The sequence below is a fragment of the Vanessa cardui genome, chromosome 12 (genome assembly GCF_905220365.1).
Source record: "Vanessa cardui chromosome 12, ilVanCard2.1, whole genome shotgun sequence".
Classification (NCBI taxonomy): domain Eukaryota; kingdom Metazoa; phylum Arthropoda; class Insecta; order Lepidoptera; family Nymphalidae; genus Vanessa; species Vanessa cardui.
In genome coordinates, this window is record NC_061134.1 from 4617243 (window position 1) to 4639990 (window position 22748).

The window sequence follows — 22748 nt, forward strand, 5'->3', positions numbered from 1 at the left end:
AACATAATTACAATAAAGCTTTAATAATAACAAATAAAGCTTTATAGTATTTTCAGTGATTTTCTCTATTTTAAAAGGTTTATATCCTTTACTTTACTTTCACAACTGCTTTACCAGTATTTTCTCCTCTCAACATTCCAACTAAAGCATCGACCATGTTTTCAAACCCGTGATAAACTTTCTCTTGGTACTTAATTTTCCCTTCATTGAGCCATTTTAAGTTCATATTCACGCCCTCGTTCCAGCGGTCGTTCCAACGATTGACCAAAAATCCTTCGAGTTTAAGCTCTTTGAAAACGATTGCAGGCTGCACTATTGTAACTATAATTTTAAAAAATAAAAATTTTAGTCACATAACTAAATAAACGATTAAATTCTTCTATTTTAAGAAAAAATACCTTTAGGCAATTTTATATCATTGTAAGATGAAATCGATCCACAAACAGCCACTCGGCCGAATTTGTTCATATGGTTCATTATTTTTGTACTTATTTCACCTCCGACCTGTAATATTTACATTTAAAAGCTCAGGTAGTTAAATTTCATTCGGCTTAAAGAATCAATTTGGAAGAAAGATTAGTATTAAAATATACGTGCATTATCGAAATAGCAATCAATACGGTTTGGAGCGCCTTCTTTTAGTGCAGCACTTATGTTGCTCGTCTTATAATTGAAAACTCGATCAAAACCTAATTCCTTCTCTAAATACTCGCATTTCTCATCCGTACCAGCAAATCCTATTACACGACAACCTGTAAGGTTTGAATAATTATATTATAAACTTATTGTATATTCTACAGCCACTTGTAAGGACTTTTTATTTGACATTAAATTGACGCCATACCATACCAAACAACCATGTATAAGGTATAGTACGACACAACTTAGATGTAGCATCGGCAAAATTCGTAAGACCGATCACACCCGAATTAAGTAAGCTATCCCAAATTATCAATATTTATTTCTTATGTAAATATGATCTTTACACAAATGTAATACCCTATAACTTAATATATTAGTAAATTTGACACGTCGATTTACATGCACTTGCATTATTGGGGTCAACTGACGCGAGAATCTATAGCGACGAATAGCGACGAATGGCGCGATAGGGAGCTTTTACTATTGGTTATGTCAATCGGCAGCAATCGTTTTTTATTTTATTTACCGATATTACATCTAAGTTGTGTCTTATTAAACATAATATATTTTTTCCGATGAATGACGATGTAATAAGTGGTAAATATTACTAATAAGTATTATGGTATATATAAAGACTTGCTTTGAAGTAACTTATATATATTTTTATATTTTTGTACGGTCACAATTAAAAGTGTTCTTTCTTTCTTTCTTTCTTTCTTTCTTTCTATATAATATCTTACCTAAAATTTTAGCGATCTGTCCAACGTGTGAACCAACTGCTCCAGCAGCACCAGTTATTGCAATTGTTTCTCCTTCTTTCGGTTTGCATATTTCTTTTAAGCCAAAGTAGGCTGTATTTCTAAAAAAAATTAAAACCCTCGTAAATAGACTAAATTGTTGGTGTTTTTTTTAATGTTACCTTGCAAACACATTTATTGTGACATTGAGACTGTGTGAGTGACGTGTTGTAGTTGAAAAAAAAAACAAATGACTGTTGGAAATGAAAGCAAATAAAATTTTCTTTTTAAAAATGAACTAAACATGATACAGATGGCCAGTACGCAAAAGGAAAGTATTAAAATATAATTTTCTTTTTAACGTTTGATGAACATCAAAGATCGATTGTAGAATATGTAATAGCATCGTCGGAATTTGGCCGATTGTTTTCGTGCACGTTTCAAAAATATACAGCTCGAAACTTAATATTATATACTCACCCAGGCATTCCAAGAACACCCAATGCTAGAGAAACCGGATGTGGTTTTATATCTGGTACGATAGTTAAAGGCAACATGCCCAACGAACTCAATTTGTTTGGGTCCACTACAGTGTGAGTACGCCACCCTAACGTACCAGTCACATAACTTCCTACGGGAATATTTTCATTACGACTCTCGATCACCCTAGAAATATTATAGAATAAAATAATTAGTGCGTGTATCACTAAATAGCATAATAGTTTGAAGATTTGAAGAGGATGAAGTAAGTCGGTCTTGTATTCCTCGCATATATCACACATGATTCGCAATTTGATCTTTCACGTTTATTACGAGATAAAAGCTTAAAATGTGATGTAACTGGTACAAGGCTAACTATAAATCTGTCGCTTCAAATTCTAAAAGAGACATAACTTTTAAAATAATTACTTTGCAACTTGTCCACCTATCATATCAGTGGGTAATTTGTATCCAATCATATAGGCTCGCATGTATGGATCCACACTAAGATATTCTGCTTCCGTCAATATTTCTGAAAATCATAAAAATAACTTTGATATAAACTAGTTAAGAGTTAAAAAAGATACGGTTTGTATTTTTGTAAGTATTTTCAATATTTAATATTCGAACATTTTCTAATAAATGTAAAGTGATAAGGGACTTTTAATTATTTATTGTGGCAACACTATAACTAATGTTTTGAGGTTAAGCATTAAAAATATTTACAATATTTGTATTTTACAATAAGATTGTAGTTAATATAAAAATAATTGGTTTTCACCTCCATTTTTTAAATCCGGAAGCGTTTCTTCCACAATTTTGAAATCGCTTATTTTAGGTTCTCCTTGAAAATATTTTGTAAGCACATATTTTTGAGCCCGAATTTTACTTGGCGCGCCGGATAAAAGCCTTTTCACAATAAAATTAGGTGAGAAAGCCATTTCAATTTATGTCTAGAAAAAAGAAAATCTCAAAATTAGGTATTATTACAGTCCGAGTTAACCTATTTACACTGTGTATGTATATAGGTATAGTATTTAGACACTGGTGTACATTGCACATTCGACGAACGATCAAAGTTCAAGGATATATTAGTTAGTATCTGTAAAAATGTTGTAAATAAATCAATACATGCTAAGAAACTAAATAATAGTATAAAATATATTAGTACACAGGTTTTTTCTGAGTCCTATGAATACACTAACCTAGGTAAATAGTCAATTAATACTTTTCCAACACCAACTAAAAACTTAATAATACCGGCTTTTATCTGTAACCTTATTTGAACTATGTAATTAGATAAGATTAAAATATTTTACCTGTACAAAGCCAACAGGTGACACAATTGATAACTCTAATTTTAATAACAAATATAAAAGTATTATGCGTATATAAACACAAATGTACAAAAGAAAAAATTAAGTAGCACTGAAGTACCTCATTTTGTATAAAAAATAAAAATGTTACGAATCAATTTTATCAAATGGCGATTTTCTATAGAATAAATAATAAAATTATTCATAAGTTACACTTTTGATTGCCTATCTCAAAATATATTGGGCTCTTTTGAAATAAAAGTCTTACAAATTTACCATATTTTATTCTATACTACTAATAATTTAAGTTACTATTTACAACCTTCACCGACACAATTACCAACATATGATATGACTATAACATAATAACATAACATTGATCATTAGACTTGTTCACACTTTTATCAATAATTAAATCTCTTAAAAAACCTTTTTTACCCCGTCGTGTAAACATCGCTCTGCCGGTAATATTACACAAAAAAAACCTTTGGGAAAAGATCTTTAAAGGGCTTGCCATCCCCTAAACTGACCGGATATTTAATCCTAAAATCGGAACTTTTTTTAACGTAAACATAATTTAGACTTTAATCTTCGGCACTTTCTTGCTAACTTGCTGCAGACACCGTATCCCGCGTTGGAATGACAACTTTTTATTCAATCATCAATATGATGTTATATTATAATGTAGTTTATGCATTCAAGAAAGCCCAACTGATCGGAGGAGTATTTATACCAGTAGCCATCAACACATATCAATGACATTCGCACTTACCTTAAAGGCCACCAACACACCTGTAAGCCAAGCGAAAAAACCAGGGGTTTTTTCAGATGTCCATGGGCGATGACAGTCACTCTCCATCAACCTGAACCTCCTACTCGTTTGGCCTTTAACATAAAAAAAGTAAAAACTTAGCTAGAGTTGACTAATTTTATATATTTTGTAGGGCTTTTTTCAAGCCCATCTGTAGGTACATTCTACTGTCATCGTATCATATATTTACAATATCATATATTGTTGTTTCAAGTTGAAAGGCGAGTAATCCAGTATAACTAGAGACACAAGGAAAATAACATCTCATTTCCTAAGTTTGAAGCAAAATCGGCGATGTAAGGTATAGTTAAAAAATGTTGCAACGCCCACGTCTACGGACAGTGATGACCAGATAATCCGGTAGCCTATTTGCCCGGCCATAAAGCTGAATAGTTTGTATGGCTGAATCAAGATAAAATACTACCAATTACAGAACTTTCCTGAAATAAGCTTACAACATTACTAACAGAAAGCAAAACTTTAATTCTCGTAATATTTTTTAATATTACCTTGCCCATCTAAACGTTCTGTGAGAATAATAAACATTGAAATAATTATTCTAAGATATGCAAATATTTTTAATCTAAAATATCAATTTCTTATTTCTTTTGCCCAGAGTATCAGAATTGCGATTCAACGGGGAAATGCTGCTAGCATTCTTGCCACCATTCCACTCGGTCAAGATTTATACGGCAACTAGTTTTAGTTCATATTTTTAAATATATATTTAAGCATTTAATGTTGTTAATTCTTATTAATCTAATTATTTCATCATCATTTTATTAAAAGTAGTATGCACGTTTATTCTTTATAAAAGTTACAAAAACTAAACATATTTATTGATGTATTGTTTATAAAAAACAGCAATATGTCTCAGTGATAATGTGAGTTCTTTTAAACTAATTAGGAAGATTTTACTTAATGACTTTTTAAAAGTTTTTTAAAATTTATATAGTCTTAACTGTTTCGAATAACAAAGAGAATAGAATCACTGCGTCTATTTGGTAATGGCAACATTTGAAATGGCAATATGGCTTGGATCTGGAATTTGTGTTTTGCGATCATAATGTTTAAATGTTTTATTTCTAGATAAAGTACGTTTTGCTAGCATTTACTTAAATAAGTGCTTAGTTAACATTAAAAAAATAAGCAAATCATAAAAAAAGAAATGGACAAATCTTAGAATTAAATGTTAATATAAATAATTGCTTAGTTTATAAGTTAAATTTACAATAAATAAGCAGTATTTTCATAATGACAACAGAAACTAAGTTCGACTGTGTTTTCTGTAAAGAAGTTTTTGAAGATAAAGCCGATTTGTTAGTTCATTTTAGGTAAATATCAACAATAATATAATAAACATTTATCAAAGGTATATCTGGTATTTTTTTGTGTTACAAGTTTTACATTTATCTAACAATTTAAGAAAACACGGCGATCCAAAATTTAACACCAACGCAAAATATAAAAGCCGACAACAGAATGAAATGCCGACAAACGAGAAAACTTCCGAAGAAAATGAATTGGTTGGCTGTGATGTGTGTGAAGAAGTATTTCCAACAATATCGAAAGCTATTACACATAAACATAAAGCTCATCCAGACCATGATGCTAAATATTTCTGTCCGTTTTGTGGAAAACTATTTACAATGAAGGTAATTTATACTATAACTTATTAATAGTATATTGCTTTTGTGTATATAAATTACTCGCTGCACTGTCCTATTTTTAATATACTTCATTTATTTGTAGTGAAATCTTATATAGATAGCAATATTCTTTGTTAATTAATAATTCTTTCTAATTACAGCATTTATATAATAAACACTTACAAACAAACCATGAATCCTCTGAAGCCACTGATACGAATGATTTCCATTGTGACTGTTGTGAAGTTACATTTCATGTGCCATCGGCGATGCTTTATCATAATAAATTCTTTCACCGACAAGATACTGAACTACCAGCTTTTGGACATTCAAAGAAAGTCAAAACTTACAATCAGGTATGCTCTATTTATATATTATTCGGGACATTCTATGTTGAAAAAATATAAAAAGAAGACTTAGTTTCTTGTAAAATTAGCAAATTAACTGTTGATTTATGCTCTATGGCTATTGGCTGCTCCTTCCTTCCACAAATAGGGTGTTTCCCTCAGTAAATATGGTGTTTAGCATCTGTTGTTGTTGAATTGTTTAGTGATTTTTTTATGGTGACTTATAGTTACCTGCTTTGTCATGTCACGAAGCATTAAGAAGAAAATAAATAAAATTTACCAATGCATTTAAAAGATCTCATAAATATATAATAATTTAGCAATCAATATCTGTTACTCATAATTCTTTTTCATTTAAATTTGTACATTTTAAATTTAAATTATTATAATTTTTAAATTCAAAGTTGTTATTCAATATATATAGTATTGCAACAATTTACTGACTATCAACAATCTACTGATTGGTGAGAAATACTCCATAATGTATATCATAGAATGGTCCTCTAATTCTTGTTATAATTGATGTTGTTCATTTATAGAGTTAAGCAAACAAGGACTCATTAGCATTATTCTTATATTTAACTATTATGGTTTTTTTTGGGTCCAAATCCAATAAAAATCCAATAAACATTGTTCTCCAACATTGTACTGTGAGTGCACACTACACTATTTTTACAGCCACTAACTAATTTATTTTATTCAAGTAAATTGTAAAAAAAATTTAAATTCTTTGTGTTATAATTAAAATTAAAATTGTAAGTTAAAATCCTGGCAAGAACTGATTTTGTGTAACAATTTTGCTGTATTTGTGACACGCTATGAATTTTTATGTTATATTGTCTTATAAGCTATTTGTTTGTAGGAACCGATACAAATTTATTACTGTGCTTTTTGTGGCGAAGAATATAACAACAAAGTGAACCTACATGTAAGTTCATATATATATTTTAAGTGTAAAGAATACAAAAATATTTTTTGAATTTCTATATGACCAATCACAAAATAGTCTGTCTGATATATAATATAAGTTACCATTTCGCAGAAACACATGGGCGATGATCATGGAGATGAGAATCAAAGCCCGACTGAGATATTAAGATGTCCTCTTTGTGAAGCTATATTCTACCATCTAGATGCTTATGAAATACACCTTACATTTCACTCTACTGACGACATGTATAGTGAACAAAATGAAATGTAATTTTTTTATTATTTTATCATTGTCTTTTACAAAAAATTTATGACGTTATTTATATGAGTAACTAATATTTCTAGGAAAGAAAAAGTGACAGAATTTTCACTTGAAACAGTATCGCCTATTATTGAGAAGGTTGAGGAAGAAGTAGAAGATGATGAGGGAATTAATACAGCAAGCATTGTAAGTTGAGACCACTTCTAGATTATAAAGCTGTTCAGTATTTCAACCAGATAATTTAAAAACCACTTTTGTTACAGGATAGTTTTCTTCAATTAGTAATGGGGGAGTCGGCGGATAATGACGCTCCAGATAAGGTGAAATCAAAGAAACATAAAAAACATAAGAAATCCAAAAAAGCAGCTATCACACTTGATGAGTTCTTAAACATGAATAAAGACGTTTTTGGCGATGGCCTTAATGTGCAAGGAATAGAGGAAGTACCAACACAAGTTGTTCTGAAAAAAGTTAAAGGTAAAAAATTACCTAACAAACCCGAACCTAAAATGGTAAATGCAGATTTAGCTAAGTTAAAAAAACATGGAATAGTTGTTAAGACGAAGTCTGGAAATCATTCTCTTCCGAACAATTTTAATAAACAAGGAAATAAATCGAACACTATAAGCACTCCTAACGAAATATTGTCTAAGCTAATAAACCAAGGAAATAATCAAATAAAAATTGTAAAAAAAAGTGTTTCGCAAAATGTAAAAAAGGACATCACTGCAAACCTTCCAACAAATACAGCTGACAAACCTATTGATAGTATTATAAATAAAGATGTTACTTTGGACCATAAAGAAGAAGAGACAGAGAATTTAACAAAAACAGATACTGCGCCTGTTGGAAATGAAGTAGATGAAAATGGTGAAATATCCAATAACTTACAAAATGATGAAAATCAAACTAAAAGTGACTCTAATCTGCTTATTAGCAGTGATGTTACTAAAGTTGTTGAAGACAACAGTAATATAACTGAAAATGATGAAAAAGCTATTTCAGAAAACAACAATCCACATATTGATTCTAATACATCCCCTACTACTGTGGAAGAGAAAACTACGATTGTTTCAAATGTTAATTTACCTAGTTCTAATCAAATTTCAATAATCTCACATGATGTAAAGCCGGACTTTGTTTTAGATAACAAAGCTGCCAAAGAAACATGTTCTAGTTTTGATAACGATGACAACAGTAGTAAGAAAGAAATAGAAAACAATATTGCAAATACAACCTTAAATGCTTTGAAGCATTTAAGTCATCTTATAACAGTTAAACCAGTAATTCAAGATAAAACCACAAATGTTTGCTCTAAAAATAATGATGATCAAGAAAATAAAGATTTGGAAATTAAAAATAATGAAAAAGAATCAGTTGCTACCCCATTACACACAGACCAAAAAAATGTTGTAAGTAAACCACTTAGCGGAAATATAACGATGAAACTTGCAAAGGAGTCTCCTTTATTAACGACTTTCAATTCTGATGCCGAAAGCGATTGTGATGATTTTAATGATGATGATGAAAACAAATCAAATACAGAATTAAGTAAAGTTGATGAACCTGAAGCTTTGAATAAGAATATTGTTGAAATTAGAAAATTGAAAATCAGAAACCCTCCTATTATAGAGAAAAATACAAAAAATACTGACACAAAAGGTGGAGAAGAGGTAAAAAATGAGGAATGCCATAAAAAAACATCTAATCTTGATATTTTAAAACGTTTGACAAACGTTACAGCTAAGCCTATTTCTGCTACCACAGGTGTTAGTCAAATTTCTACAACCAAACAAAATAAAAATAATATTACACATGTACAGGATGTGACGCCGAAAAATCCTGTTAAAGGTGGTATAGACGACGAAATAGAGATTTTTAATATTGATGACTCCGATAGTGAGGGTAACGAAAGTGACGCAGTCAACACCACAACCGAAAATACTCCTTCGAAATTACCACCAACTGCACTGAGACATCTTGGCAAAAACATTGTCGTTAAATCCAATCAAAAAAATGTATTTCAAAACGAACAAAAGATTGATAACAAAAATATTAAAGTCGAAAGTAGAATGATGAATAAACAGTCTCCCGAGATCCAAAAGAGTATAAACCTTCAAAACAAATTAAAGATTTTAGGTGGAAATATAAGTGTCAAGTCTCGTAATTCTTCTCCAAATACGTACAATCCCGGATTACTGAAAAGCTTTGGAGAGTATGATAATGATGACGACTTCGACGAGGCAGGTGATAGTGGTCCGGAATCGAACGTAAATAAAGTAAAAATCACTGAAATGTTCGACAATGATAACAGTGATAATGACAGTGAAAGTCAAAATAATGCAATAGTGGAATCTCCGAACGCATCAAATAGTGAAAATGAAGATATTAATGATGACATGGAGGATGATTTTTCTGACTTTGAAAGTCAGATTAAAAGTAACACACTAAAAAAAGAAGAATTAGCAGTAAACTCAAATAAAACTACAAGTTTTGAAAATTTCAAAAATTTAAATAAAGATCTCACAATTAAATCATTAAACACAAAGAAACAGGATTCTGAAGGAGATATTAATTTGTCAAATCAGAAAGAAATCACAGAAGACAAACCTAATGTAAATAAGCAATTAGTTACAAAACAATTGAAAACGAACTTGTCACAAACTGAACCTCCTGTAAATAAATCTAGTCAATTAGCCAGCACTTCAACAAATCAAACTTCATTTAATAAAAAAGTTTCTACTTCATCAAATCAAGTAAACACTGTAAAAACAGTAAAGAGGTATCAATCACAAACTGTTATTGAAGAAATTACAACAACTGTTACGAAGACAATAAGAACTGTAAATCAATCAACTAATGAAGTTGTGCAAAATCGATGCAATACTAAGCCTATGATAAGACCGCAGAAGATAATCAATAAACTGCCAGGGAAAGAGTTACAGGGCACTGCAGTCAGACACGCTTCTCCCCCTGTTGGTACTAAGATTAGAAATGCTACTAATATTATAAGGCCCTCAAATCCAACTATCGTCAGACCATCAAATCAACTTGTTCCTGCCCGACCCGTTCTAAATTTACCACGGCCTACTGGTCCTGGTACACCTATTGTGAGAAAAATCGTTCCTCCCAAATGTAGTCCACAAAAACCGGCAATTGGAAAATTAAAAATTTCTCCTCACGCACTGAACCAAGCAACAAAGAGACCTTCGGAAGAAACACCTGGACATTTTAGTTGTTTTAAGAAATCTAAAGATTCCCTCGGTAATATACCCGACATGGCAGACTATGATGATGATAATGCTATGCAATTTAGTTCGGCTTCTCAGAGTCGCTCCGACTTCTCTAGTGTTACTAAGACTGTAAAAGGCAAGGGCTTAATAACAGCCACGCAAACGCGATCCGAGGTCAGTACAAATTCTCAACAACAACTTAGCAGATTAAGTAATGTCTCTGGACTAAAGATAGTGAAAACAAATTCGAAGCAAGCTACTCAACTAGAAGAAAAATATGAAATTAATACAGCGAAACAAAATACATTAGACGCCCTCGAAAAGTTACAGAAACAAGGACTTTTAATAAAAAAGCCACGTATTGATGAATACAATGAACAACCCAATTCGTTCAGTGAAAGTGACGATGAGACAAATGAAAAATGATGATTGGGATAGTCAGGATGACGTATCCTATTATTGTCTAAAATCTTATTAAGTCAATAAAATCTGACTTTTTCGAAAAAGAAGTATCATAATTTTTTTTGTTGAGAGGATTTGTATATTTATTTTTATAAAATTATCAGATTTATAATTTTTTTTTCTTATTGACAATTTTTATTAAAACTCTATCGATTAACATAACTTGCCACAAGCAATAGTTGTTCGTTCTTCCTTTTTATGCTTTTTTGAAAGCACATGATCTGTTTAAAATGTTCTGCCACAAATATAATGAAATCACTATTCTATTCATTGCTTTTAGTTTGAAATGTTTATAATATCAATAATTAAAAATGTGTTAATTTAGAATAAGGTGTATATAAATAAGAATAAAATGTATAATACATACATATAAAGCAAGTTTCGAAGTGTTGTTAAAAATTAGTTCATTTGAAATGACTGTTCCTTGATTATTATTTATCATATAATTTAATGACTTTGTACATACATATACGTGTTTTGCATTATTTTGCAAGTGTGAAAGGAAGGAAAATACTTATTAAACGGGCAATAATAAGAATTGAAGTTATTATTGTTTAATATAATAAACTATATTTACATCGAGAAATAACATTAATACCCACAGTCCAAATACTTTGTTATACGAAAATATATTGTTTAAATAATCAGATATAAAGGTATTGATAAATAATTCCATTTAGATATTGACCCATCACCGACTAAGTACTTTTTGTGTCCACTTTATTTTGCCTCCACTTTTGATCCTGTAACCATATAAATTAAATGAGACTTACAATTAACGTTAAATAATGTGCAAACCGTTAGTAAAACATCCAAACAAATGACTTTCAAATCGTTCGTATCTTTATTTCAGTATTTTGTTATAATATGCAATGTTCACTGAAATTTTGGTAAAATGTTAAAGATACGATGATTTAAGAGCGGTTTAAATACTAAACTAAACGTAGCTAAAACATAAAAACACGGTACACAGAAAGCAATAATTATAAAGAACATGCTCAAAATAAAGTAGACCTTCAGTAATAAGGGGAAGGACCCTGCTAGAAATTGAAATTTCATTTACTCCATAATATACAGCACTTATGTCAGGTAGTATTTAAAACTGTTAAAAAGTTTGGGAATAAGTTACAGCACTCTATACACTGAAGTTTTCAGTCTCCGACGAAGATGTTACAGAAGGTCTACTGTACAGTTCGTATGTGTAAAATACCCATGCTCGAGTTGAATGCCTGATAATAATTTTTAGAATATTTTTAAAACCTACGTCATTGTGATTGAATGTAATAGATTTTTCTATTAATTGTAAAAATTTACTATGAAAAATTAAAAAAAATATTTATGATGAGAAAATAATATTTTTTATTTCAATTATATTATTGGAGTGTCATCTGCGGCAATTGAATATGCCTTCCTGGAATATTCTAATGGCAGGAGTAAAGATAAAAAAAATGTTAGATTTAGACAATGATTTTACGTCCTCCTTGTCGAGCTGCCAACATAATTGAATACTATGTTTATATCATGACTGTCCTCTTATGTGAATTAAAAGTCTCAAGTTGTTTACCTATTACTCCTGCCATTGGATGAGGCTATTTAAATGAATAATGTATGTTGCTTTGAGGTAAATTTAAAAAAAACAAATTGAGTATGAAAGGATGCTCAATGAATTGAGTAAATGCTATCGTGAATATATTCGATATCCTAATATAGATCCAACATAAAGCATATTGACTTAGCAGAGTCAATATAATTTAGTTATGAATTGTGCTAATGTTATAAGGAAAGCAATTTTACATATATAACAACACATTAACGCTATACAAAACGAAATCTATAAAGCATCCATTTAATAATGACTTTTGGATATAATACCTTTACGCCCTTTAACAAAACACTGCATTCAGTCGACCTTAGCATAAGTACAAAAATAACTTAGAAGACAGGTTCTATGTGGAGTAAATATGTTGAAAATTTTCCTTTAAGATTTAAACACTTATTAAACAACAATGAAACAAATATCATATTTATAAGTTTTTCACACACGAAGCCCGTATTTCCCCTTCGCTTGTAATAACATAATAGCATCGTGTAACTGGAATATAGCGGGCACGTACCAAAACTGCGATCTCATTGGACAGACGGTACGCGATTGCGCGTAATTTGTAGCGCAGTTTCGACCGCCCAAGCATTTTCTTGCGCAACAGTCGTAGTATTGTGTACATGTTGCAGCAGTGCAAAATAAGGAACAAAGCCGCCAGGTAAGTAACCTGTCAAACATTGCAAATCTAAATAACTAAATAAACAAAAACATTGCAACTAAAAATCTATTTTATTACTCAGCACAGCATAAATAAATAACAAAAAATACAGCCCCTTTATATACACAATTTATGAGTTAAATGTACAAAGTAGGTATTTTAAGTACCACATAGTATTAATTTACAGACCTCGAAAATAGTTTTAAACAAAGGTTAAGATTTTCATACTGTTGCCATGTCTTCCATTACCTGTACACTGTAAAAAACTTTATGTCTGTGAAGGTTTATATTTTATGTAAAAAAAGTATTATGACTAGTTCTAGTAATAACAGTTTACATACATTTTAAAAAAATATATAACCCTAACAAAAACTTACATTTTATTACAAATGCCTTTTGAATTGACCAAACCCATTTATTTATTTGTAAATAAACATACTTTCGTGAATGCAAACTGCATTTTAAGCATGCTTTAGCAATCCTTTCAAAAAAATAAGCAAAATACATTAATATAATTGTCAAATGAAATTAGCAGAAATATAAAATTAATAAATATATTTTCATCATAGAATTCTTGAGCACATATCTATTAAATAATTGTATAGTGATAAGTTTATGAAAAACATTTTTCATTGGTTGGTTCTGGTTAAATTATTAATTTTTTGTGCAGATTAAACTTAAAACAAATTATAATATTAAAATACGTTACTATCTCAAACAATATGAGAGCACAGATGTTATAAATACAAACATAATAACAATTAAATTAAATAATTAAGAAATATGGTAATTTTACAAAGCAAAAAAAGATACATTTTTGTTTAGAACCCAAATAACTATTGCGACAATGATTACACGAAACTTGAATGGCAGTAAAACATAGTACAACTAAGCTATCCTGATTTTATTTTATAAAATATCATTTTAGCAGAACAGAACAATCATCGGATTCGGATATGACGACTAGAAAATATTTAAAAAAACTACTTAGAATTTATATTTTGCAAATTATTTATATTCTGCAAAACAAAATGTCTACAATGTAAATGCATTAAATTAACAACCCATGAGGAAATAAAATAACATATTTTGGACCCAAAATAATAAGGACAATAATTACTATTAAATTAATTATTTTCAACCATTATAACTATGTATCATATGACTTGTATCAAACACTACAAAGTAATATTAGTAAGTTATATAAATTTAGCAGACTATAAAATTAAAAAAGCGAAATTTTAACCGATATTCGAAAGCAGCTGTTAAAGTGAAATTACACACTAAGAGATTCACATAATTGTGATATTAAAATTGCTTTAAAATGCATAAATAATATGTAGTACGTAATTAAATAAAATTGAACTAAATATACTAATAGGCTCGGTTACACAGTCAAGGATAACTTTGTAAAAAATAGTTTGCAATATGCATCTAAGCGCTGTCAACATCATGCTTGAGGCTACTTATATGTTGCACAAATTCGTTGTATTGTGTAATCAAAACGATATACATTTTCTCTAATTTACTGCAACACTATAATATAATAAAATTAATTGTATATGCACTAGTCATTGTGTTAATATAAAAAAATGTAATTACGATATTGACGTATCGAAATAAAAAAACAACTGCAAAATACAAAAATGCATTAAAATTTGTTATAGCTGCCATTTTAATAAGGTTAGCATTGTAAATGAACAATAACCGGATATAGCAGGTGGATATGAAGTAAATAATTGTGTACGCTTAAAACGTAACCGATAAGACAATCAAACAATAAAATATCGCTCAAAGCAACCAATTGCCCTTAATAAAATGGCAGATAATTCTAATAAAAAAAAATGTAACCGCTTGATCCTTGCACGAACTATTACTTCAATCCATTTTGTACGATTAAGGGGACATGTACGCAATAGATCATTCACTTGTATGATAACTTTCGAAAAATTCATACAAAACAATGTAATAAAATTTCAACCAAGTCGAAATCCATTTTATTACTTTAGAATCTCGATAAACAAAAGAAAATGACTTTTCGAATTTTAAAATTAATATATTGACGGATATAATATGACTCCAAGAGTGCGATTAAAGTATAAATCGTTCAAGGTCACGGTATATAGTAAACACTAGACTACATATTCGTGCGTATACGTGCGTCGGTGGCGCCTCACGAGGGTACCTGCTCATTCAGCTTCTGCGGTATCACTATGAGCGTGGTCGCCGAGTTTCCGATGCCGATAAGTAGAAACGACATACTTAATGCTGGTACCTGTTTTTTTGGTTGTCATAGGAAACATCATAAACATATCATATAACATTTGATACTATTACTACTACTATTAGCCTTCGAATTAGAACATTAAGGCGTTAAGAAAGTATAGTAAGACACAAATTAGATGTAGCATCGGAAAATGCAATGGAATGATAATAAAACCGATTACTGCCGATTTACACAACCAATAGAAATAGCTCCCTATCGCGCCATTCGACGCTATTCGTCGATATAGATTCACGCGTCAGAGAAAGCAAGTACATGTAAATCGACGCGTCAAATTGACTATTATAGGTCATGTGATATTACAAGTTATTACGTTTGTACAAAGATCATATTCGCGTGAGAAATAAATATTGATGATTTGGGATAGAGTACTTAATTCGGATGTGATCGGTTTTACGAATTTTGCCGATGCGACATCTAAGTTGTGTCGTACTATATATTGATATATTAGATATTTAGATATGATAAATTATGCAGTAATAATAATAGTATTAAAATTAAAAAAAAAAAACCTTCACATACCTGCCATGTAGCTTCTGGGTGATAGCTTATGTGGTAGAGCGTGTATGCAATGTACAGTTGGAACACATAGCCCCCGAATAAGAATGGTAGGAGATAGGACAGTCCACGCCACATCCACGAGTGGAAACCTTCGATGGTAATGTCCATGTTATGCCTCGCGCCCAGCGCCTTCAGCCTGTATAGGACTCCGCTTTGGTATCTAAATTGCATGTACTGCACTACACCTGAAATATTTTATTCATACCATGTATTTACTTTTGTAAGAATAATTCACTTGGAGATAGAGCTTTGTACAAGCCCGTCTGGGTAGGTACCACCCACTCATCAGTTATTCTACCGCCAAATAACAATACTCAGTATTGTTGTGTTCCGGTTTGAAGGGTGAGTGAGCCAGTGTAACTACAGGCACAAGGGACATAACATCGTTGCCACGGTTGGTGGCACATTGAGGATGTAAAGAATAGTTAATATTTCTTACAGCGTCATTGTCTATGGGTGATGGTGACCATCAGGTGGCCCATATGCTCGTCCGCCAACCTATACCATGAAAAAAAATATAATCCTAGTATTTATATATTTGTACATACTTATGTAAGCAATAAACCACATAAATGTGTGTCGAAACTCATTCCAGGGTTCATTCTGTGGCCATATGAGCAGTATTCCGGCTACCACGGTCGAAATAAAGTGATGTAGCCTCCACCAGCCTTTTATCCTGGAGCCGTTGACCTTTAGTATGCTCTCGCGAATCGTCAGTGTGCAATAGTACCAGACTAGTAGAAATATCAGTATCAATTGTAATGGCCTGAAAAAGTTTGATTTATTTACTAATATGATCATAAAATTTTCTATATTAACACCATAATAGTGTATAGAACAGGTACAAATAATAATTGCGAATTCTGTTACTATATATTATAACTATGATATTGAAATAGTAAATATATAAATAAAAATGTAAAACCCATACCTAAAGTTTATCCACAGATTACCAACAGCAAGAACGAATGCTATTGCACTCAATATCAATTTGAATTTTTCGTATTCATCTTTATATTTAAATCTGAAAAAAAATTTTGCACAGTTAGTATTAACAAAATTTTGTATTACGTATAAATATAATTTATATGTATGTCAACTTAATACCCGCTACTATGCAGTTCAACATTATTTCCTCTCTTTCTTTCCTATTGGATTTAATATAAGAAAGAAGAAGACAGCATTATTGAACTTTCTACCCTATTAACTACATACTATAGGTAAGCCCGTAAGGTTATGAACACATTTCTTACTTGTCGTTTTTGTTGAGAATCGACACGTTAACGTTACCAAGAATAATTCTCAGATAAAGGCTGTTTTGTTTCGGTAGAGTCGCTTCGATTTCATGCAGCATAGCTTTCCTCTTCATGATCTCCTTTTCTAAATTTGCCTGACGCTCATCCTTTGTCACACCCTTCTTTTCCATCCTAGAAATAATATAAGTAAATTTTGTAATTCATACGAAAATACTGCCATTCTTATTACTACCTTACAATAACTAGACCCATCTTAATTCAGATTATAGAGGAGTGTAGAAATCCCGGACGTCATGCGTTGGACGATCCCTGACGGGTAAGTCTTGGACAATAGCTGACCCAGAATATATTTTAAATATGTTTTGGGGGAAAGGGGAAATCAGCAGAACATTGATTGCAACCGGCGGTGATTACCCTTAAGACGGGGTTTCTTGACAAATAATAATATCTGTAATAACTATCCGGAAGGATCTCTTACTGAAACTTACTGCAAAGATTCTTTAAACAAAAAAAACCGTGATAGAAAATATAGAAATATATAAGATTACGTGGCGACGAACCAAAACAAGACAAAACAAAATTGTGGTGTTTAGTGGTAGAATATGTGATGAGGGTCGTGCCAAACTAGGTACCGCTTAATTAAAGTCCTTTAGCCCTGCCACGAAATTGATCATCTACCAAATATAATGAGCCGTTTTAAGTCTAGTTACCGATAAGAATTTGGTGAAAAAAATTAGCTCTTTTCTGATTATTATTTGAGTTTTTATGAAGTTATTCACAAGCAACTGTAGCCTAAAGGAAATAGTAGTAGGTAAAAAGTAGTCTAAAGTCTTAAATAAGATATAATTATGTTATACTTAAAAAAATATGCGGTGAAAACGAAACCAATTGGGGAGGCGTTGGATCGTGAAACAGAGGCAGTATCACCTAATACAGCAAACCAAAATAACCTAACTTCTTTTGGTCTAAGATTACAAAAGACCCCCGGTAATCCGCCAAATATGCAGGACAATGTCAGACTATCGAATTTATCAGATTATATAATACTGCCAAAGACTGTATAGCCCGGTTTTTTTACAAACATTTTGTCACATATCAAGGTACTCCACCTTGTAATATGACAAATTATCAAATATAAGATTCTATATGTTATACTCTGAACTACTAATCATAGTTTATTATCCACTCCGCTATTTAATTAAGTCCAATTCAAAGTAAAACACAAAAAACGCGTCGAACACAATAGTGGTGGCGCGTACATATTGTAACCTGCAATATCATACATTATCTTCGTTAGTCAAGATTGTCGAAAATACTCAACAATATACATGTCGGATTACTGAGGGATTAGCCAAGGGCCGGATTACCGATAGTCCACTGAAATTTTAAAAGATTCATTTTCCAGGGGATTTATCCAACAAAAAGAGACAGAAGGGTTTGGTAAATACTTGAATATCTATAGGACGAGTTTACGAAAAACGTTCGCATAATCATTGTCCTTTCTAGAATTTAAAAATTTCAGAATACGCATTCGACGAATGACTGTCTCCTCGCATGCTGATTACTTCTATAAGAAGTCATAAAGAAGTCATCGATATTTTAAAAAATAAATAAATAAGAGTTTTCAAGTTTGTACCCATTTTCAGGTACCGTGATGTTACTTGAATTTTTCTATGTTATATATGAATTGATATTTTTTTTTATAAATCATATAAGCCGCTCGATTTTTGCTTATACTATTTTGTATATAATATATACAATATGATCATAGGGATCTACCTGATCCCACGATATTAGAGGTTTTTATCATGTATCGAGTACAGTATAATATATTCTGAATAATTCACGTACATAATATAAATTTAAAACAATACTCATTACAATTGATTAAATTTAATTTTTCCCACGTCCTAAATGTTAACCTTGTACTACGAATGACTACAAACACACATTGGTTCGAGTATTAGACGGCGGCTTGCATATCGGTAACTAGACAGTATATCAAGGCATTGTAATTTGTTTTTTTTAAAAGATATTTTAGGCACAATCCAAACTTTTACTGCCATCGATAAGAAAGACATCTGGTTATTTAAGACTTAATAAGTCATCGTAATAAATTAAATAGCGTAAATGTGACGTGCATACAATGAGTATGATACTACTTTGGATTTTGAACTCGAGATTATTTATACAATAAACAGTAACATTACTCGAATCGATCGACGGTTCTCTAATAGAGACCCTATTCGGCTTCATCAACAGAAGTGCATTCCGCTTATTCCGGTGTCAATATCCGGTTCGGACCCTCAATAGTCCGAACGCGAAGAGCGCGTATCATTTGGGTTAATCGGAATTATATCAAAGGGCAAGGTACAAGTGGATTATATCTGACTAGGTAGTTCTATTAGTTAGTAATTTGCTTTGTTAATTTTTTATTTTTCATCTTTGATAATAATTTTTTAAGGTTCCTTATTGATAGATCTAAATAAACAAATAATCATAAATAATATTGTCATACTCATTTTAAAATTAATTTACGCAGAGATATAGCAGAGACAACAGTGTGATCTAATCCGAAGGTCACAAGTATGAATGTCTGTAAACACCACTTAGTTTAACTATTTGTATTTCTTTGAGGATATACACATGAGTTAGATGTAAATGGTGAACAAAACAGCCAAAACAGAGCAATGTTATGGACATATCCAGGCAATGTAATATTTATATATACTTAATATTATTTCAAATAAAAAAAAGAGGTGTTCATACTTAATTGTTCGAGATATAAGGCAAGTACCATAGTACATTGCATAATTTTGCTGTTCAATGTTAATCAATAATAATATTTGTATGTGTTAGCTTAGTAGTGTTTAGTTAGCTCGCTATTTTGATAAGGTACACTATCATATTATGACCTATCACTTATTTGACTTTAAAGTGTAATTCACTCTATCTTATCACATAGATATGATTTATTTATAAATTTGATTTGATTATAGGTGTGATTTTTTATCTTAATCCTTGCTCACTTAATTACCAATTTCATTTTCATGTAATTATATTAAAAATGAGTCAAAAGGCAAGAATTAAATAATAAACATATAACAATGACTCAACACATTTAAAAAATGAATATTACAATGCTCAAAAACTATATTTATAGACTAGTTTGTCATTAAACTAAAATATAATGAAAATATATTTTTTTTTAGTATTCAGTCAACAACAGTCAACAATAAATTCTTAGTACTGTATACTGTAACTGATTTATTTATCTTATACATAGTATAAAACAAAGTCACTTCCTGCCATCTGTACACTTAGACCTTTGAAACTATGCATATCAAATAAAATTCCTTTATTCGATATAGAAGCATTACAATTACTTATTGATCGTCAAATTAATCACTACCAATGGTAAAGAAAAGAAAATACCTCAATCTGAGGCGAAAGAAAACAGTGGGTCTTCTTTGTCAATTTTACAAATATTCAATTTGAAAAGAAATAGAAGCAAGGACGAGATTGTTTCAATCCCAAGGTGTGTAATCAAACATAAGAGTTTCATCAATAAAGAGAGTGATTCAAGAAGAAGGATATACATATTCCACAAACCTATATTGTACCCGCATGAAATTGAAAAAGGCAGATAGTTAATATATTAAATTCAAAGTATTTTGTTTATTACTGAATTGACTAAATTGCTCGAATGGATTCCAGTGTGGAATTTGCATTTTAAAAACATTATTTGATATTATATTATTAATATTCAATGAACACTAAGTAAAGCAGACAGATAACATTTACTGTATAAATTATTTCATTAAAGTGTTAGATGTTAACATGAAATATATATAATGTACAATTGTAAGCAATTCTGACAAAAAAAAAATTATTCACTGAGTTTATTACACCTTTCCTTCTATCTATCTATAGATTTTGAAGTAATTCTTCCTGTGGTATAATTTCAAAAATGAAAAAGATAGTGTAATACTTTACTTTAAGTGAACATATTTGAATATAAATAACTGTATCATGTTTCTAACAAACATGTTTATCAAACGTTTATTAAATTAAGATCAAGAATATAATGCAAATATATCTGACCTCTTTAAGGCGCTGGTTATGATCGACATGCGATATCTTTGATGATTCAGTTCTTTTAAACATGATGCTTGTAGTTCACCGATTTCCTCTAATTTTGTAGTATAATCTTTATTTATAACCTGAAATGTGAATGATAAATTATTGAACAAATGTATGCTAAACTTTGATATCAACGAGAATAAATTAAGTATTATCAATTTGGTTTTAGACATATAATTAAGCTCTGTAAGCAATCTAATTAGGTAACAGGTTTTCATCAAATATTCTACAGCCAAACAGCCATACTTAGTATTACCTTGTAGTCTAACTTCACGGCACAAGGGACAAAACATCTTAATTCCCAAAGTAATGTTCTATGTTAAATATTAATATGTATTTATAAAGTTGAGTATATAGAAGTATATTTAATACTATTATATTGCTTCTATTTAGTATTAATATTATAATAAACATAACACTAGGTTTGTGTCAAAACAATGTAACTGTTTGAAGCAACACTGCATAAAAATCCATAACGAAATTGGAATTAAGTATAACATTGTAGTAATAAATACTAAAAAGCTGTTAAGTAATATTTGAAAAATAAAAGTAGTTTTTTAAATGTTCATGAAAAGTAATTTTATGAGTCACATTTTTTTTTTGTGTATTATATTTTTTATTAAAAAATATTTTTTTAAATTACAGAAATTTTACATTCGTAAGAACAATATTTAATTCATTTTTTAAAACTATTTTAATTATTTTTCATATGACTGAAACTTCTTGTGATTCCTATTAATGAAAACAATTTAAATCAGTTACTACAAAGGAGTCACGTTGCGGAAAAACAATAAAGAATTGAATGGGAAATTTTAAACATTTACTTGTAAAAATAGCTTTAACTGTACCTCTAATCGCTTGTAGTCAGTTACTAAATCATCCCACTCTTTTAAACACTCTCCGATATCCATTTTTGTATATTAAGAATTTATACGAACAATTATTTTTAAATGATTAAAAGATTTTGTTAAAAACAAAATTAAACAAGCAGATATATAATCATTGCTGTACTGTGCGGTAAAACACGAACATTTACTTCAAGAGAAAATGAAATGAAATAATTTAACGTCTAACCGATTACCGATGTCATCTATCAAATGAAATCACAGATAAGTAAAAAAATAACGTGTAAGTACAGATAACATTATTTCTATTTCATAACAGATAACTAATAACAATGACATCTAAATGTAATGTTTGTTCACGTGAAAATTTAAATCGCTGACTCTTCTAAATCTTAAGACTTAAATGTAATAGCAAAAACCGGACTTTAGGTTAACTGTTTAAACTTAGCATAAGTATGCATAATGCACAGCCTTTGTTTCATTTTACAATGTCATCTTCTGTACATGTAAAAATATAGCAACAATTCGCTAA

General features: G+C 30.3%; 3 protein-coding genes across 5 annotated transcripts; 1 reads left to right on the forward strand and 2 right to left on the reverse strand.

The window, feature by feature from the left end:
- Positions 1–44: 44 nt before the first annotated feature.
- Positions 45–3402, reverse strand: LOC124534362 (prostaglandin reductase 1-like). 2 transcript variants are annotated; one of them, XM_047110159.1, is made up of 8 exons: positions 3179–3402; positions 2641–2812; positions 2289–2391; positions 1860–2045; positions 1383–1501; positions 598–752; positions 399–504; positions 45–321 (listed from the first exon to the last, which is right to left on the reverse strand). In XM_047110159.1, the coding sequence occupies exons 2-8, from the start codon at positions 2798–2800 to the stop codon at positions 89–91; spliced, it is 1062 nt and encodes a 353-aa protein (XP_046966115.1). In that variant the 5' UTR covers positions 2801–2812; positions 3179–3402; the 3' UTR covers positions 45–88. The 2 variants fall into 2 exon arrangements, with proteins under 2 accessions (XP_046966115.1, XP_046966114.1); XM_047110158.1 differs by lacking the exon at positions 3179–3402 and adding an exon at positions 3065–3151.
- A 1493-nt stretch (positions 3403–4895) lies between these two features.
- Positions 4896–11407, forward strand: LOC124534350 (eisosome protein SEG2-like). Its single transcript, XM_047110141.1, has 7 exons — positions 4896–5320; positions 5413–5641; positions 5797–5991; positions 6845–6910; positions 7025–7179; positions 7258–7360; positions 7438–11407. The coding sequence occupies exons 1-7, from the start codon at positions 5241–5243 to the stop codon at positions 10831–10833; spliced, it is 4224 nt and encodes a 1407-aa protein (XP_046966097.1). The 5' UTR covers positions 4896–5240; the 3' UTR covers positions 10834–11407.
- On the reverse strand, positions 11402–22469 carry LOC124534351 (transmembrane protein 120 homolog). Of its 2 annotated transcripts, XM_047110143.1 has the most exons (9): positions 22220–22469; positions 21333–21451; positions 17226–17399; positions 16904–16996; positions 16521–16738; positions 15934–16157; positions 15313–15402; positions 12984–13136; positions 11402–11612 (listed from the first exon to the last, which is right to left on the reverse strand). In XM_047110143.1, the coding sequence occupies exons 1-9, from the start codon at positions 22280–22282 to the stop codon at positions 11568–11570; spliced, it is 1179 nt and encodes a 392-aa protein (XP_046966099.1). In that variant the 5' UTR covers positions 22283–22469; the 3' UTR covers positions 11402–11567. The 2 variants fall into 2 exon arrangements, with proteins under 2 accessions (XP_046966099.1, XP_046966098.1); XM_047110142.1 differs by lacking the exon at positions 15313–15402.
- Between the last annotated feature and the right edge of the window lie 279 nt (positions 22470–22748).

Excerpts from the sequence above, each read along its gene's own strand:
- LOC124534362 (XM_047110159.1), bottom strand. The coding sequence starts at position 2,800 with ATGGCTTTCTCACCTAATTTTATTGTGAAAAGGCTTTTATCCGGCGCG. Across the intron at positions 2,392-2,640 it reads TCCGGATTTAAAAAATGGAG|AAATATTGACGGAAGCAGAA; the intron begins GTGAAAACCAAT and ends TATGATTTTCAG. Across the intron at positions 322-398 it reads TGATATAAAATTGCCTAAAG|TTACAATAGTGCAGCCTGCA; the intron begins GTATTTTTTCTT and ends TTAAAATTATAG.
- LOC124534350 (XM_047110141.1), top strand. The coding sequence starts at position 5,241 with ATGACAACAGAAACTAAGTTCGACTGTGTTTTCTGTAAAGAAGTTTTT. Across the intron at positions 5,321-5,412 it reads GATTTGTTAGTTCATTTTAG|AAAACACGGCGATCCAAAAT; the intron begins GTAAATATCAAC and ends TAACAATTTAAG. Across the intron at positions 7,361-7,437 it reads GAATTAATACAGCAAGCATT|GATAGTTTTCTTCAATTAGT; the intron begins GTAAGTTGAGAC and ends CTTTTGTTACAG.
- LOC124534351 (XM_047110143.1), bottom strand. The coding sequence starts at position 22,282 with ATGGATATCGGAGAGTGTTTAAAAGAGTGGGATGATTTAGTAACTGAC. Across the intron at positions 21,452-22,219 it reads CTGACTACAAGCGATTAGAG|GTTATAAATAAAGATTATAC; the intron begins GTACAGTTAAAG and ends TTCACATTTCAG. Across the intron at positions 13,137-15,312 it reads CGCAGAAGCTGAATGAGCAG|GTTACTTACCTGGCGGCTTT; the intron begins GTACCCTCGTGA and ends AATGTTTGACAG.